This window comes from Python bivittatus, unplaced genomic scaffold (assembly GCF_059951505.1).
Source record: "Python bivittatus isolate LINGU-HERP-01145 unplaced genomic scaffold, Pbiv_v1 ctg000660_np1212, whole genome shotgun sequence".
Classification (NCBI taxonomy): Eukaryota; Metazoa; Chordata; class Lepidosauria; order Squamata; family Pythonidae; genus Python; species Python bivittatus.
In genome coordinates this window covers 1,553,256-1,570,735 of record NW_028277092.1, presented here as the reverse complement: position 1 = coordinate 1,570,735, position 17,480 = coordinate 1,553,256, and the positions used below count along the sequence as shown (strand labels likewise).

The 17,480-nt window shown below is 49.1% G+C and overlaps 1 protein-coding gene across 1 annotated transcript; it reads left to right on the top strand.

Annotated features, from left to right (window-relative positions):
- The first annotated feature begins 1,817 nt into the window (after positions 1-1,817).
- LOC103063061 (solute carrier family 22 member 6-B-like) lies at positions 1,818-17,246 on the top strand. Its single transcript, XM_025174642.2, has 12 exons — positions 1,818-2,899; positions 4,329-5,467; positions 5,564-6,421; positions 8,976-9,079; positions 9,930-10,084; positions 11,414-11,582; positions 12,032-12,155; positions 12,314-12,426; positions 12,677-12,891; positions 14,176-14,284; positions 15,063-15,266; positions 16,542-17,246. Exons 3-12 carry the CDS (start codon positions 6,011-6,013, stop codon positions 16,621-16,623), a joined length of 1,686 nt encoding a protein of 561 aa, XP_025030410.2. The 5' UTR covers positions 1,818-2,899; positions 4,329-5,467; positions 5,564-6,010; the 3' UTR covers positions 16,624-17,246.
- The last annotated feature ends 234 nt before the right edge of the window (positions 17,247-17,480 follow it).

The window sequence follows — 17,480 nt, the reverse complement described above, 5'->3', positions numbered from 1 at the left end:
GGAGTTGTAGTCCCAGCTAACCTCTTAAGAAAGGCAGTCACGATCCTAGATTAATCTGTGGTATAATTGAAAAAGAGAGAAACGAATCAAAGAGACTGCTGGAGGATGATTCTGCAAGAGAAGGTTACAGCATTTGAGGTCTTTTGCTATTTAGACATATAACAATTATGCCTGTGAAAAATTAATTGTCAATTAAAGCTCAATGCAGTGTACATAGTACCCCTATTTTCCCCCATAGCAACAACCCTGTGAGGTAGGATGGGCTGAAATAGAATGGCCAGACCAACATCATCTGTGAGTTCTTCCTGTAGCACCTAATTAAATTGCAAAATAATAGCCATAAATAGGGATGATTTTATGAAGAAATTTGTGGAAGATAAGGCTATCTGATCTGTAACTACTAAGGAATAATTTACCTACCTACTTTTCCATGATAAGCCTACCTGTGCATACTGTAGTTCAGTGTTTCTCAACCTTAGCAACTTTAAGATATGTGGACCTCAACTCCCAGAATTCCCTAGCCGGCCATGCTAGCTGGGGAATCCTGGGAGTTGAAGCCCACATATCTTAAGGTTGCCAAGGTTGAGAAACACTGTAGTTAACTGAACGGTGATTAACTCAATCCATTTTTTTGGATTTTCACAGTATTTTGTGAAATTGTAAATTAGTATTACAATACAGTATTTTGGGAAACTGTCAATCAACCACACAGGCTGGGTATGCACCACAAGAGCAACTGAAATATGACTGAGCAATCCCAGCTGCTATGATTTGTTTTGGTGTAGTGTAAGCTACACATTTTTTGTTTATTCAGAAAAACATGGCAACGTAATATGAGCACAATCATATCCTTCATCTGCTGTGCAGTCTGTGGCTTTGTGAACTCCCAGAGTGTTTTCACACTTGCTTTTGGATGCATCGAAAGCGCTCATGAGATGAATTAATCTATGAAAAATAAAAATAACCCTTTCCAAGTCTGTTGCTGGCAATACTTTGCTTTAGGATCATAGTCCCTTACTGTAGTTTGGCCAGAGGCGATTAAACTTTGCAATGCCGTGACTCCCCTAAAATGATAAATTAATTTGGGTGCCCCTCTGTGAATAAAACATTGATTTCATCGTGGTTCGGGTTGGGCACAAAAACCCTGTACTTATGGAAGATATAGATCTTCCACCGTACTTTGTTGATATCGCCTTTTTTCATGCCATCTAGAACTTGAAAATAACAGCTAGAAATCCTGAAATTCAGGAAGGCGTACAGGTTGTCAGACCCTGGAAAGATTACGCGGCACGGGGGAAGCTACCAGCCGGTGGCAAGCCACCTTGACGGGACTTCTTATTGTGGGAACCAGGGTTTAACCATGTCTCAAAACTTGCTCTGGACACTCGAGCAAGCCCTCGTTCGGGTTTTGGCTACTCTTCTGCTTTGCCCCCTTCTCCTGAGTCATGCCCCACAGTTTGAGACCTCCTCGCAATGGGAAAAAGTCATCTGTGGTTCATCCTGTGGCTGACAACAGCTACTCTGTACTTAAGTGTGTGAACATAACCCTGGGATTTATAACCCCGGGTTGTAGGTTTTGCATGGTGTGTGAGTCTAGGCCAGTGCTTCTCAACCTTGGCCGCTTTAAGATGGGTGGACTTCAACTCCCAGAATTCCCCAGCCAGCCATGCTGGCTGGGGAATTCTGGGAGTTGAAGTCCACCCATCTTAAAGCGGCCAAGGTTGAGAAGCACTGGCCTAGGCAAACTCAGGAAACTGAGCAAGCTTGGGGGGGGGGCATTAATTCTGTATTAGGCTGGGAGGGAGGGAGGTTAAAAAAAGAAAGAAAGAAACCTCACCGTTGTAAGGAACGGGAGCAGCAGCGTTAGATCCAGAGAGAGAAGACAAGATAAGTAGAGTTTTTCTTGTACTTTTAAATGGCAACTGCCAGGATTTTGTGACAAAGATGCAACGGCTGACCTCCGTGGGAAAAAAAAAATCGGGATGTGCTTAGATCTGTGTCCTTCCGTGGGTAAAAGACAGCAGTTCTCAGATGGGCAGAGTGTAGAAGTCAAGAGAAACTTTGGGGTTTGAGTGTGTTAGTTTACTCACTGAACATTGCTGTTTGGGGGATTTGCACAATGCATTGAACTAGTGTTTCTCAACCTTGGCGACTTTCAAATGGGTGGACTTCAACTCCCAGAAGTCCACGCATCTGAAAGTCGCCAAGGTTGAGAAACACCGCATTGGACCCTAAAGTCGCCAAACAGGTTCCCCCAAAACCACAAGCTATTGCCACGTAAGCTTGTCCGGTAGTTCCAGGCCGTAACATCTGGATCCAGCTGTGGCCGTGGGTTGGCCGAAGGGAAGAACGCGGCAGGCCCTTGGCTGCTGTGACCGCTGACCCGTGAGCAGGCAGAACAGGAAGGCCGGCTTAACCCTGGGATAACAGGAAGCCCTTGTTCACCCCTGCCTTGCCTGGCATGTGCCACAGTTTCATCCCAGGCTGCTGGAGAGAAAACCAGTTGAAGCAGGAAAGGCTTTGCATTGGCACCCAAGGCCAGCCCGGTTTATTTTGCCATCCAGGGCAGAAAGGAAATGACCCCCCTCACCTCTCCCCCATCTCCGTCAAAGTCCAGAGGACCCCATTCCAGCCAAGTTGTTTTGCCAACAAAGAATCTTTTCCTGTATTTATTTACTGCTCCCGTCAGCACCAAGGCTGAGCGGCCTGCATCCCTGACCTTCCTAAATCAGGTTTAAAAACAAAATTGCTATAAACCAAACTGAAAAGGAAACATAATTACAGCAATAATAAAGACACCGACGTATCTACGCCCTGGGAACCTTGCTTGGAATATGCACTAAATGTTCCAGTGCTGGAGGGACCATCTCCTGTCTGTCTGCTGTGATCCTGCGACAGGGTGAGTTGCTTAACCGGGATTCACCAAATAATCGGCAGTGGCCTGGGATTTAGCCCCAAAATGGAGTTTGGGATTGTATAGCCCATGAGTGAATCCATTTTCTTAGTCTGTGCAATGCACTGAATCACCAATCAGGCTAATAGAATCTAGTAGCCTGAGATGCTAAATTCTGGGGAAACGAACCCAGGTTAAAACTAACCACGCTTAGCGTGTTCTGCAAATGCAGCCGCTAGTCTTCCACTAATCTGGATAAGCGTATCACGCAGGCGGGGTGCTTTGATGCCCTTTCCTCCCTAAGGTTTACATTTCTGAAATGCATTTGGCGTGAAATTCTTACTCCGCTCTTCGGCTTAGAGAAGTCTTTGGCAAGAAAAGCAAACGCAGACGATAAAAACGTGATCGTAAAGTCCATGCAGTCAAAACCAGCGTTGTTATTGGTCATTGAAAGAGTGCAGGATGAAAAGCTTGCCGAAGGAGATGGGGCTTTGCCCCCCGCTGGGGGAATGGGAGCAACAGCTTCACCCTGGAAAGAGTTCCGGGGAGCCACACAGGAGAAGGCTCTGCTGGGTGGATCAACACCGAGTTTCTGGCACCGTCAAAAGGGCCTCTCTGCTGATCTAAGAAACCAGGTAGATTTGTGGTAGGCAAGATGGTCCTACAGGTAGTCAATTGTTAGGCCAGTGTTTTCCAAATTTGGTAACTAAGATGGGTGGACTTCAACTCCCAGAATTCCCCAGCCAGCCATGCTGGCTGGGGAATTCTGGGAGTTGAAATCCACATCTCTTAAACTCGCCAAGTCTGAAAAACACTGGCCTAGGCCATTTAGGACTTTCAACCCCAACACTTTAAAATTTGCCTGTTAGGCAATTGGCAAACGGAGTTGGATCTTCTAGAACAGGCCTTCTATGCTGCGTTTTCTTACCCTGGTTGCTGCATTTTACTCTAGTTGCAATTTCTGGATGGTTTTAACGAGTAGCCTCAGGTTGCAGTTCACGTACTGAGCTCTGTCATCGTTCAGTTGTGGGGTGTTACATCGAACGCAATTGACCTGGTTCATAATACGGACCAAGCCATTATCACGGCTTTGTAAGCAGTGGCTCGTTCACACCGGCGATGTCCAAACGGCTTGCTGCAGGCAAACCTTGACGATAAAATTGCCATTTCAGTTCTCTTTGCAGCTTGATAAAGCAGATCGCTCTTTAACACGAGCTCACGGACCTTCACAGGGGGAGGAGGAAAGACGCAGGCATCGTGATGTCATCGAGCGCACACGGCCATCCTGAGCGCCACATCACTGTATCTTCCCAGCCTGGAATTCATGTTCAGTTTGGGGAGGGTGAAGCTGAGAATGAAAATCAGCTTTCCTAAAGAATGAATGGGGATGGGGGAAAAGAGAAATTGGTTGCCACTCTATTTTTTTGCATTGCAGGAGAAGCCTCATTATACAAGCTGTCTGGCAAGTGGATCAGGCCTGGTGAAGTCTTCTCTGGAGGGCTTCAAGCACAGTCTGGAGGGTCGTCTGTTGGAGGCATTCTAGTGAATCCTGCACTGAGTGGAGGGTTGGCCTACATGACCTCCAAGATCCCTTTCAACCTGGTGACTCTATGATGCTGTGCATGCTTGTGCGCCCAAACCAGCAGGGACTGCGTCAAAGGCTAGGAGCTGTAGTACTCGGGGCTCGGTGTGTCTTTGTCTGTGAACCAGATGATTTCCAGGAATTTGAGATTCTGGATGGAAGGGCCAGAACGGAGGGCAGAAGGTGTGCGTGGTCCTCCATGTACTTAGCGCTGGCAGGAAATAGGTGATCAGTTCATGAATGGTTAACCATATACTGCAGCATCCCTGGATATAAGACAGGATGGGCCGATGAAGGCTGTTGTGTCCTCAAACTCATTAACTAGAACCACGTGGGGAAGGATCCTCAATTCCAGTTAGGAGAAGCAAGAATTTCAAGGAAGGGAGAAATCACTCCAAAGTCTATAGATAAATGATAAATGGAAGAAACGTTCCAAGAAGTAAATGACGCATTTTGATGCACCGGCTTCTTTCAAATCTTGTATTATTAATCTCAAATGCAGCTTGTTCAGTAAAGTGTGGCTAAAAGAATATCCTGGCTTGGCAAGAGATGTGAACTGACTTGGTGAGGGCAGAACATTCCTGTCACCGAAAACCCAATCAAACCAGTTGTGGCTTAGAACGATGTGTGCGCCTGGCGAGTACACGGAATGGCGTGCGCCAACTGAGAGATCCAAACAAATTTCTCCCAAAATTAAAAAGAGGAAGCCATTTTTCCTGGACTGCTAAAACAGCATTCTTTGGAGGTTAATGATGGTCCAAGTCAATACTTTAATCCAGTGTTTTTCAACCTTGGTGACTTGAAGATGGGTGGACTTCAACTCCCAGAATTTGGCTGGGAGGGGAATTCTTGGAGTTGAAGTCCACCCATCTTCAAGTCGCCAAGGTTGAAAAACGCTGCTTTAATCACTGCACTACGCTGCCTCTAATTTTGCAGACATCTGCTCAAATATTGGGGTCTGCAATGTGAACGTTGGCCAATAAATAAATAAGGTAAGAGCTGCATTGTTTTCCCACTGAAGTCACAGTTTATTTGACCCCCAGCCAGCCGTAGCATATCTGAATTGAATTGCCTTTCCTTTATGACAGAAAACCTCCCATCTGATGGCCTGGTTTTCATAAATGGCTGGAACGCATTTCTGAAGACATACGTACGTCCGGCAGTCCATGGCAGATCTGTCCCTTTTATCAAGATCCACACCTCTTGGCAATTGTGCACGATGTGATATAATCTCACTGCCGGGGGCAATCCAGCACTCAATATGTTGCTTTTGGGGGCTGCAAGTGCGTGGAGATGCGGCAAGGAAAGGGCCAGGGGAACCCTGTGCAAATATAATGCAGGCAAAAAACACATAAACACCCCCCTTTCCTTGTTCATGGCTGCGTTCCCACCCGCTTCCCGTGCCAGGGGGCAGCCGGTCAGCCGCAGCTTCCTGATGGTCAATCATTAATCCCACATCCCCATTCCATTTCCTCTCCTTGGTTATAAAAGGGGTGCTTTCCTTGGGAGACAGGGAAAAAAAGGAGCAAGCAGACATGGCCCCCACAAAGGGTCAACGCCGCCTGTCCCTGTGCCCGGGGCCTCCTGTGGCCACTATCCCTTTTGGAGACCTGCTGGAAGAAGTTGGCAGCATGGGGACCTTCCAGATTTTCTCGGTCCTTTTCCTTTCGCTGCCCGTGTTGTTCCTCGCCAGCCACAACCTGGTGCAGAATTTCAGCGCTGCCTCTCCAGAGCATCGGTGCCATGTGACGCACCCAGGAAACATCTCCCGGCAAGAGCATCTGGTGCCTCTCGGTCAGGACCTGAAGCCTGACAGTTGCCAGCGCTTCGCCGGGTGGCTGGCGCCTGACTCCAACGACACCTCGGGCAGGGCTGCGGAGCTCGAGCCGTGCCTGGATGGGTGGCAGTACGACCACAGCACCTTCGCCTCCACCATTGTGACTGAGGTACGTTCTGGTCGCCTCCAACCCTCTCGGTCTCTCGCACACCCTGCTTGCCCCAGTGGAGAAATGTTGAGCTGGGTGAACATTCCAGTTATCTGATTCTCCCTCCAAAGGGCGAAGGGCACATCCGTAGCATTTCCACCCTCTTTTACGTTATGCCCCTAATGGTCCTGTGAGGTTGTTTGGGAGAAAGAAGCTGGCACCGAGGCCCCACTGAGATTCAGGGGTCCTGGGAGTTTGAGTCTGGCTCTGGCTCTGTTCATCGTGGACTCACAGGGATGTTAGAAATTCTGGATCCCGTGAAAACAGGGCAGGGTTGAGACCCTAACGGCAGGTACAGAGGGGCAGAAAGAGGGGGATGCAGAGAGATGGCAAAGCAGCCCATTCCCTTGACGCTCAGCAGCTTTGGAAATGAGATGGGGGATCCATGGGGCACTCCCACAAGCCAGGGGGAGAGAATTCTCATTTTCATGTATTGCTTTGAGATTCCTTCACGCAAGCGGTTTATCACTGCTCTAGTTAGATTTTTGGCCACCGTGGTTGCATCTAGTCAATCATAGCTGAACCTCAAAAGCTAAGCAAACTGGGTTAGTACCTGGAGGGGGGACCACTGAGAAACCCTGCCAGTGAAGTTGAAAACTACTGGAAGATAAAGGCAAACCACTTCCATATTGCTGCCAGTAAAACTACATGAAATCACCAGCTGAACTGAACTTGAGAGAGCTTTTATTTTTAGGTTCACGCAACATGCTAGATTAGTCTAACCTAGGTCAGGTGGTTCATAATGTTGAACTGTTGTGTGAACTGGCTAACCCCTTATTTTATTTATTTATACATACATACATACATCACATTTATATAGCCGCCCATCTCCCACAAAGCGACTCTGGGTGGCGTATAGCAATTAAAGTAAAATAACAAGTGAATAAAAATGGGCATTATAAAAAGTTATTATTAGAATAAAAACATTATAATTATAACCCCTTCTCTTATAGTTAATTACAGTTAGTTTGTTAAAGCTTGTTATGTTTTCTTACCATGAAATGAATAAGGATGCCCCAAGGTATTCTGCAAGATAAATCGTAAAAGAGGAAAAGGTATAAACACTTGCAAATCAGTGCTAAACAAATAACAGTTTTCTGTGGTGCACTAAAACTAGATTACACATTCACCTCAATCAGTGGCAGGATTACAAAAATACAGATTGGAATTGATTGATTCGTCTTCGCATAGTGTCTTTCAGTCTAACCTTACAGCCTTATGGTTCTGAGCAGGGGTGTCCTCAGGGCATGGTCAAAAAAGTCAAGATGGCAACTGTGATGTTGCAATCAAAGCTCCACCCATTTAAAATGGGCAGGGCTTCAATTCCACCATTGTGGCTGCCATTTTGCCTTTCTTAACCATACCCCAACGACACCCCTGGTTGTTTGTCTCCGTTACCATGTTATGTAGATAGCTTAACTGGAGTTTGCTAACCCGGGTTTAGTGTCTTGTGAGAATCCAGCCCTTATTTATCTCTGTTCCACTGAAGTCCTGCGTTTTCTCCGTGAAATTCAAGGATGGCTCAAGGCGTATTTTTCACCACGCCCTCCCCATCCTTGTGGGGGTGGTACAATTAAGCTAGTTACTAAACTTTTAAGGCTGGCCCTGTACTTTGATTCACAAAGTGAGCCAGGCGGTCTTGACTGGACTACTGCAACACACTGTACATGGGGCTGCCCTTGAAGACGCTCTGGAAGCTGCAGTTGGTCCAGGAGTGGGTAGTTATGGGTGCACTTCAGGACACCCGTGTAGCACCGACACCTTGCGAACTGCACTGGCTCCCTTGCAGCTTCCGGATGCAATTCAAGGTGCTTATAAACCTTTCACGGCACAAGACCGGGTTATTTGGGGGACTGCCTCTCCCTAAGGCAGTGTTTCTCAACCTTGGCAGCCTGAAGATGGGTGGACTTCAACTCCCAGAATTCCCCAGCCAGCTCTGCTGGCTGGGGAATTCTGGGAGTTGAAGTCCACCCATCTTCAAGCTGCCAAGGTTGAGAAACACTGTCCTAAAGACGTCTGCCCGTCCTACTTGCTGTAAGAGGGTAGGCATGTTTTGGGTCCCCTCCTTGAAACAGTGCCACCTATTATGACTTAAAACGGTGTGCCTTTCAATGGTGGTGCCCCCTTTGGAAAGGCCCCCCTGAAGTCTGATTGTCCTGACCCTGCAGGTGTTTAGAAAGGCCTTAAAAACATAGCTATTTCCCCCCCTCCCCAAATTTGGGGGCCAGGGTGAGTGTGTTCCCATCCAGAGGAGGTACGAAGGAGAGCCCACTGCCCTATCATTATGATGACTGCTTGCTGCTTTTAACTCGGTTGTTTCTTTACGCTGCCCAGGGTCGTGCGGTTCGAGTGGGGCGGCCATGCAATTTCTTTAAATAAATACATGCATTTTCCCAAAGCGAATGTGGGTTAATAGCAGCCAAGCTTAGCTGGTCGCACGAGCAGGGCTTTCATTAAGCTGTTGTGGGAACGCAGCCAGTGGCTCGCAGCTGTTTCTCCTTCTTTGCCCGTGCAGTGGGACCTGGTCTGCAACCTCCAGCCTCTGAAGAGCCTGGCCCAATCCCTCTTCATGGCGGGGGTCCTGGTGGGGGCCTTCATCTTGGGAGATCTCTCAGACAGGTAAAAGGCTTCAAGTTCTCCTCCTCCTACGAGGCAGCCCCCCTCCCCAAGAGCTCATCTTTTTGGGTCTGCAGCTGGAAAAACCTTCTTTTACGCAGACTGCAGCTGGACTGGGCAAGCCTGCGCGTTTCCCCACCAGCTGACCTTCCATCGGAAGAGGGAGAATTTGCTTTCCCAACTGCTTGCAAAGGAGTGGAGAATTTGGGAGAGCTTCCCTAGGTGGAGTTGGAAGCTGGTGGGTTTGGGGAGGAGGGGCCAAGGGGGGTGGGCGCCGACACCCTGCCTGCACAATCCTCTCCTGGGGGATTTTTCAGTAGCACCGCCAGAAGGACTCCAGCAGAGTCTGCCCGTTCTTCCAAGGAAAGGAGAAACTTTGGAGAAGTCCTAACCCCATAAATTGGTGGGAGAATCCAGAACGGCTGTTTATGACCAGCTCCGCTCCCAGCCCTGCTGGATCCTACAGCCTCTGCACGAATTCAGAGTGATCAGTTCACCACTCAACCCTCTCCCTGGCATGGCATCGGTTCTGGGGCGTGTTTTTCCCTTTTGCACACGCAGGGTTGGCTCCTTACGCCAAGCCCTGAGGGCAAAGGGAATGGGACACAGATGGCAGAATTCTGCAAGACAGGAAGCCTGGGGATAAAGAGTGCATTTTATCTAATCTGAACATTGCCGTTCAGCGTATCCAGAAGGGGCCAGGTTGGCTAAAAAAAGACAAGGAGGGGGTTGATTTTTAAGAGATTTTTTACACTCTCCCTTCCAATTGCATGCAAGACTAATCCGGGCCCCCCAGACACTGGGATCGAACAGACATGTCCTAAGCCTGCTTGTAACCCTCTTGACCATGCAGATTCGGACGCCGGCTGATCCTTATTTGGTCGTTGCTGATGGTGGCTGCCATGGGAACGGGCGCAGCCTTCTCAAATAGCTTTTTGGCCTACTGCATCTTTCGCTTCCTGAGCGGCATAGGGATCTCCGGATTCCTGCTGAATTACATCTGCCTAAGTGAGTGCTGCGTGGACAGGACGGAAGGGGGGCATGCAGGAAGACAGGGTGAAGGTTGGTTAAATCAGTGGTTCTCAGTACTTCAACTCCCAGAATTCCGCAGCCAGCATGCTTTATGAGGACTTTAACTCCCAGAATTCCCCAGTCAGCATGCTGGCTGGGGAATTCTGGGAGTTGAAGTCCACACAGCTTAAAGTTGCTGAGCTTGAGAAACACTGGGCTAAATGATGGGCCGGCAACTGGCATCCCTAAAGCCACCTTAGTCCTTGGCCCCGTTTCAAAAACTCCCTGCAAGCTACTGGACTTATCCGCCAAGAGTGGGCACCTCCTTCTCCAGCAGCTGAGAGGGAAAGGTGAGAAACAGAAACCGAAAAACAGAAAAACAGCAGAGAAGAAAGATAAGACAAAAAGGGTTCGTCGATTATTCTTTTTTTCCCATGTTCAAAGGGTTAGAGAGGATCCCATATCCCAATCCGGGAGGCTAGAAGCGTGCTAAAATTGTGACACACTTTCACTGGCTTTATTATCAATTATGGTTGGTTTGGTAAAACACAGTTAAATACGACAGAACTCACGGCAAGGTGTAGATCCAGACGGAGGGTGGGTTTCCTGTGGGATCCACAGATTTGGGATCCAAACCAGCTTTTTGCTTGGGCTCCCAGAAGCTGTACACACCCTTTGAACCAAGATTGGACTCACTTAGATTTGCAGTGAAGGGGCCAATTCCTCCTCTTGGTGCCTTTTTCTCCAAATCACCTCCTCTTTCCAGTGATTACGACACCCCTCATCCACTGCTGGCTGCAGAGCGTCTGGGTTCACACAATAGGCTGTGTTAGACCCACAGGCAACGAGGTAGTTGTGAGTCAGCGGGTTGTGGGAACCCCTCCCTGGCCTTAACCTGTGGCGGCCACCGCTGTGCTCTACATCGCCCCACACAGTTATTTCATGACTGAATTCCGTTCAGGCACCGTCCAACTCCAACCAGCTCTGGGTAGTTCACAATTATAATGCCATAAAATCACCACCAACCCAAAGAAGGTGCGATCCAGGCTTAATATACCAACAAATCCACCAGCCGCTTTTCACCCCACTTCCTACTTTCTCCCGAGTTAGGAGGTGGTTCCTTGGGCTTGGACGATGAACTATGTACAAGATGTTGGATGTACAACTATGTACAGGATGCTGGAATCTGGATTCTTGCAATGGGGGGGGGGTGGACTGGTTGGCCTCGAGGGGACCATCCCACATTTCGGAAAGCAGTAAGTCATACATCGGTGGTCTCCCTTGCTGGGGGCTGGAATTCAGCTTGCCTTCCTCTTCCTCCCCCAGGTCTGGAATGGGTGCCCACCAAATACCGGGCCATGGTGGTGTCCATCCAGAGCTACTGCAGCACAGCTGGACAGGTGCTCCTGGGAGGCTTGGCGTATGCCATCCGCGACTGGCGCTGGCTACAGCTGGCCATCTCGGCCCCATTCTTCGGCTTCTTCGCCTATTCCTGGTGAGGCCCCAGTCCTGCCTTCCGGACATGAGTTTAGCGGTGAAGACAACAGGTCCCAGATGTTTCTGGAGCATCAGGTCCTATTTCTCCAGGGCGCTAAGTGGGTTGCGGGTCCTGCCCTAAGTCCCAGCCTGCTTGCTAGCTAAGTGGTATTAGTGCTACAGTAGTGTTTCTCACCCTTGGCCACTTGAAGATGCGTGGACTTCAACTCCCAGAATTCCCCAGCCAGCCAGAATTCTGGGAGTTGAAGTCCACGCATCTTCAAGTGGCCAAGGGTGAGAAACACTGTGCTACAGGAGAGAAAGGCCAGAGAGCACTTAACTATATGCACTTAGGATGAAGTGGCCCCCCCGGCCAGCTATGCTTCCCCACAAGAAGAGCAGCGTAGGACCAGGATCACCCCAGACCCCAGGAAACAATTTCAAGCCCCCTCTGGACCTTCTGCTCAGGTGGCTTCCAGAATCGGCCCGGTGGCTCCTCCTGAACAACGAGCGCGAAGCCGCCCTGCGCAACCTGAAACACGTGGCAAGGATCAACGGAAAAGCCGCTGCAGGGGAAGCGGTGGTCCTGGAGGTGAGGAGCAACAGGGTTTCCCCGGCGTTCGGAGCACGCCCCATAGCCTGCCCTCCAAGGGTTGGCCTGGCCCTTCCAATACGTGTCATGGGTGGGTTGCTCTACGCACAAAGGCTGTTGCGTTCATCACTGCACAATCTCCTCCTCTCCCTATGTAGATGCTGGAGACCCAGACAGGTGGTAGTTCTCCAGGACGGGGCAATCACTCTTGCTTGGACCTCTTCCGCACCCCTGGGCTGAGACGCATCAGCTGTTGTCTCATGCTGATCAGGTATGGGGAAGGTGTCCTGGGGCAAAAAGGAAGGATGAGGGTGGATGAAGGAGACCAGTCTTCTCCAAGCAGGGGTCCTCTCAGGTTGAGAGGATCACAACTCCCATCTTCCCTAGCCAACCCCTCAGCCTGGCACCAGCACTGATCAGAGGGGGAAAAAAGAGGGATGGACATTTTGCTAAGAGAGTTCTTGAGTTGAGCTATCGGACTCCCGCTGGCCAGCTTCTAACCAAGCGTCTGTCCTTCTCAGTTTCTCCATGAACATGGCCTATTTCGGGCTCTCCATGGACCTCTCCATTTTTGGCCTGAACGTCTTCCTGGTGCAGCTCTTCTTCGGAGCAATAGACCTGGTGGCCAAGATGGCGTGTGCCTTGCTGCTCAGCTATGTTGGCCGGCGCCTCATCCAGGCCATTTCTCTCATGCTTGCAGGGATGTTCCTGTTGTTCAGTCTTCCTGTCCCTTCCGGTAAGAAGAAACGACCGGAAGTAGTGGCCATCTTCAGTGCTCTACTAGCAGTTGTATTTTGCTCACCTTTAGCTATGTATGTGGGAAAAGGCAGGACCAAGAGGCTACTGAGTGTTGACTAATGGTAGGACTGGCCCTGAGTCTGCTGCAGCAGAAGCTGTTACACCAGTGTTTCTCAACCTTGGCAGCTTGAAGATGTGTGGACTTCAACTCCCAGAATTCCCCAGCCAGCCTTGCTGGCTGGGGAATTCTGGGAGTTGAAGTCCACACATCTTCAGGCTGCCAAGGTTGAGAAACACTGGGCTAGATGACCTTCAAGGCTTTCCTTCATGTTACATGCATAACCTGGTTACTGAATTAACCCATGCTGGCTGGGGAATTCTGGGAGTTGAAGTCCACCTGTCTTAAAGTTGCCAAGCTTGAGAAACACTGGTTTAGTGCTTTGCCCCAATTTTCTTCTCCATTTTTTTCATATTTAATTTGATGAGTGAGAACTTGCTTTGTTGACAAGGAAATAGATTTCAGATAAATGTTCCCAGATAAAATATAGCGTCCCTGCATTTCCCGTCTGGTTCACACAACACATTGAACATGGGGTCCATTTTAATCCTGATTAGCTTTCTCTTTGCAGCTTCCCGCCTCATGCAAAACTAGCCCATTTGGTTAGGTGAGGGTCCAGTGCATGGTGCCAACAGAAAATGGATTCACTCAATCATCAGGTTAAGGGTGTTGTGCGAATGCAGGCATTTAGAGGCCAGGCGGTTGAGAGATGTCTTTAATTGTGCAATCCTCTTTCTGGCCACCTGTCCTTGGATTGCTATGCCTCCATTTAGTCTTATAGGAATTCCTCTGGGATAAGGGTCAGACTGGGAGTTGCGGGCAATTTGTGGCCTGGAGTTGTGAAATACTATTTCTCCATCTTACATATGGATTATATATATATTTGGGGCGGTCTCTAAAGCTTTGAGAGAGAAGGGCCTTTCCTAGCTCTCCTGGGAGACCCCTAAGGCTGAACTGACAGCCAAGGCCTCCGTCCTGAGAAAGGGTCCTTCCCTGAATAATCAAATAAGATTCTAGTCCTCATGGTTCCAATGCTAGGGATTATTTAAATAGGAACATAGCAAGCTGTCACCTCTCACGCCAGAACAAGTAGCTTATTTTGCTCCGTCTCGGCGAGGTGGACAGGCAGCAAATTCTTATCCCAATCCTATCCCTAAAAACATAAGGACATGTTGGAAGAAAACTAACCAGCTTCTGTTCTCCACCCACCCCCATTTCTTGTAGATATGTTGATGGTACGTCTTGTCTTCGTGGTACTGGGTAAAGGATGCTTAGCAGCTTCTTCCATGTGCCTCTACCTCTACGGGGGGGAGCTCTTCCCAACAGTCATCAGGTAAGCAAATGGGGGGAATACTTTGGGGGGGATCATTCTTGGAAGCCAACCCAGCTTCCCCTTCCAGAGCCAGCCTCTCTCCCTTTCAAGATCAGCCAGCCCAGGATTCTCCCATCATGGTCACGATCAAGCCGGCAGGGGATGATAGGAGTTGTAATTCAACCTCCCCTGGAGGGCATCTGCTTGGCATGTCCAGAGGAATCGGTTTAGAATTGGGGTGACCTGAGTTGGAGTCCCAGTTCAGCCACGGCATGCAGTGGCTTCATTCATACAACACTCTAGACCAGCGTTTCTCAACCTCAACAACTTTAAGAGGTTTGGACTTCAACTCCCAGAATTCCCCAGCCAGCGTTGGTCCAAACCTCTTAAAGTTGTTGAGGTTGAGAAACGCTGCACTAGAGAAATGGGATGGGGTTTTCGTGGTTCTGTGTGTGGAGGAAACCCAGTCTTGCCTGGGTATGTGTGATCTGTAGCCTGTGTGAAGCTAGAGCAGGGGTTTTATTGTTATATATTATTCAACTGTGGGCTGGGTCCCTCAGCCTCGCCTACCCCACAGGGTCGTGGTGCAGGTGAAATAGGGGGAGGTGGGGAAGAATAGGGGGAGGTGGGGAAGAAACCTCCCAGTGCCATCTGAAGCTTTTTGCAGGAAAGAGAAGGTACAGCGCTAACGGATGCCCAGGCAAATGGGTGATGGCCTGGAGTCGGTGGGGCCACCTCTAGGCAAGAGAACGAGGCGGGAGCAGGGGCTTTAAGGACCTCCGTGTGTTTTCCTTCACAGGCAAACAGGCACCAGCTTCATCACAATGATGGCTCGCCTGGGCGGCATCGTAGCCCCAGTGGTCCTGATGGCTGGGGACTACCAGCCCTTCCTGCCCCTGGTGATATTTGGGGTCACACCCATCATTTCAGGCATTTCTGCTGTCTTACTCCCTGAAATGTTTAACGTCCCACTGCTGGACACAGTGGAAGAGGTGGAAGAAAGGTGGGTCTCCTTCTCCTTCTCCTTCTCCTTCTCCTTCTCCTTCTCCTTCTCCTTCTCCTTCTCCTTCTCCTTCTCCTTCTCCTTCTCCTCCTTCATTTCCATTTCCGTTTCCATCTCCTCCTTCATCTTCTTCTCCCTTCTCCCTTCCCCTTCTCCCTTCTTCTTCTCCATCTCCATCTCCTCCTTCATCTCCATCTCCTCCTTCATCTCCATCTCCTTCTTCCTCCTTCATCTCCATCTCCTCCTTCATCTCCTCTCCATCTCCTTCCTCCTTCATCTCCATCTCCATCTCCTCCTTCATCTCTATCTCCTCCTTCATCTCCATCTCCATCTCCTTCTTCCTCCTTCCTCTCCATCTCCTCCTTCCTCTCCATCTCCATCTCCTTCTTCATCTCCATCTCCTCCTTCATCTCCATCTCCTCCCCATCTCTTCAAAACAGCAGGCAGTGAGCATACCTAACCAGATTTATTTTATGAGCACTGTTTCAAAAATGACTGGGAGAGTAGCAGATATCTATTTTCAATCCTTCCTACTGTTTCATTGTCCCACACACTGCTTTTATTATTTCCCTTCTTTTCTAAAATTGTTTTTTTTCATGGTGAATTGGCTGATCTCAAAAAAGTTACACAAGATCAGACCTAATTAGTCTAGAAAATCCCAGGGCTGGAGGCTAGACTGCAAAGTTAAGGAGGCAGTGGCAACCCCTTCCATTCTGCTGCCATGAATACGACATGGACGGGCCCATGAAATCACCAGGAGCCCCTCTCAAGTTGCGAGCTGGCTCATCTTTTCAATCTGCGCAAAGAACTTTGGCTATTGGGCAGATTGGAAGCAGAACTGTTAATATGCACAGTAAACACCCATCTAGCCTGGTTTAGCCAACCCAAAACTTCCTCAGCCTGGCCTCTCCAGGTGTGTTGGGACCGCAGTTTCTTGAACCATGCTGGCTGGGGATGATGGGAGTTGCAGTCTCCACATAAGGAGAGTGCGTCAGGCTGCAGAAGCCCGATATCCAATACGGCCCCTCGTTTGTGGCTTTTTCAGCTGAACCAAACCAACTGCTTCAATGCCTTTTGTCATTTCGCCATTCCATGTTGCATACTGGTTCCTATCTCGACAGAAATTGATTTTCTGTCATCTTTCTTTTTTGCAAAGGAGGCTCTGCTCTGCTTGGGTGGGCTGTCCTTTTCCAACAATGTTTCTTGCCTCCCCTTTATTCCTTCCGCTAATGAAATCTGTGGCTTTTAATGGCCTTTTAACATCTGTCTCCCCAGAGCTAGATGGAAATCTAAAGCCATCCTTGCAGAGTCGCCGGAGAAGAGCTCAGCTCACGTCATCCAGTCAACCCGCCTTTGAGTTTCAGCAAATCAGGATCTGGGATCTGTCTCAAGGCACGGGCATTGCAGGACCAGGATCCAGTCCTGCTCCAAGGACAGCGATCTGCAAGCGGGCCCTTCCAGTGGGTTAGCAGGTTGCCAAGATTGCTAAGCGCCCATATTCTTGGAAGGAAAAGGAACAGAAATAATGTTGGCATTTGCAGCATAGAAGAACATTCAAAGTCCAAGATGTTCTTCTGGCATCTGGAAGCAAATGGACTTTCCTAGTGGTGCGTCTTCTCTCTTCTCAAGGAAACCAACTTTGCTCCCATTTTGGTGCCAGACAATGACTAAGAGAAAAAAAAAATCATGGCCTTTGAATTCTTAAAACAATTATTTTAATGCTGTCAGACGCGTTCTAACACGGATGTTGGGGTGTGTGTGATTAATTGTGGGTCCCTAAGGCGGTGCCTGCAGATCACCTTCCTCATCCCCACCTTTGTCCGAGTTCTCCATCTCGGTTGCTCCAACATGGTTGCTCCAACATGGTCATCTTGAGCACCACAGGGATGCTCCGAGCCCTGGAGAGAGGTAATACTGGGAGATCTGGTTTTCAAGGAATAGCCGAGGCCCTGGAAGCTAAGCACTTTAGGAAAAATCTGGGATCCTGCAAACGCTGAAATGTGGGGCGAATGCTGGAAGATTTCCTCCAAGCTGTGAGACAATGTGGGCAAAGACACAGAACGGCTCTTCCTGTCTTGCAGGGCAGGGGCCCCAAACTGCACAGGGACCCGCCTGCCTGGCTAGTTTTGAATGCTATTTATTTGGTGTCTTTTCTAGTGGAATGTCAATCAATAAACAGAGGCTTCTGTTTTTTCTATTAAATGGTATCTGGAA

What these genes read in the sequence shown, in the direction of transcription:
- LOC103063061 (XM_025174642.2), top strand. Translation starts at nt 6,011, where the DNA reads ATGGCCCCCACAAAGGGTCAACGCCGCCTGTCCCTGTGCCCGGGGCCT. An exon ending in GCTGAATTACATCTGCCTAA is followed by an intron (nt 10,085 to 11,413) that starts GTGAGTGCTGCG and finishes TTCCTCCCCCAG; the next exon opens with GTCTGGAATGGGTGCCCACC. An exon ending in CTCTTCCCAACAGTCATCAG is followed by an intron (nt 14,285 to 15,062) that starts GTAAGCAAATGG and finishes TTTCCTTCACAG; the next exon opens with GCAAACAGGCACCAGCTTCA.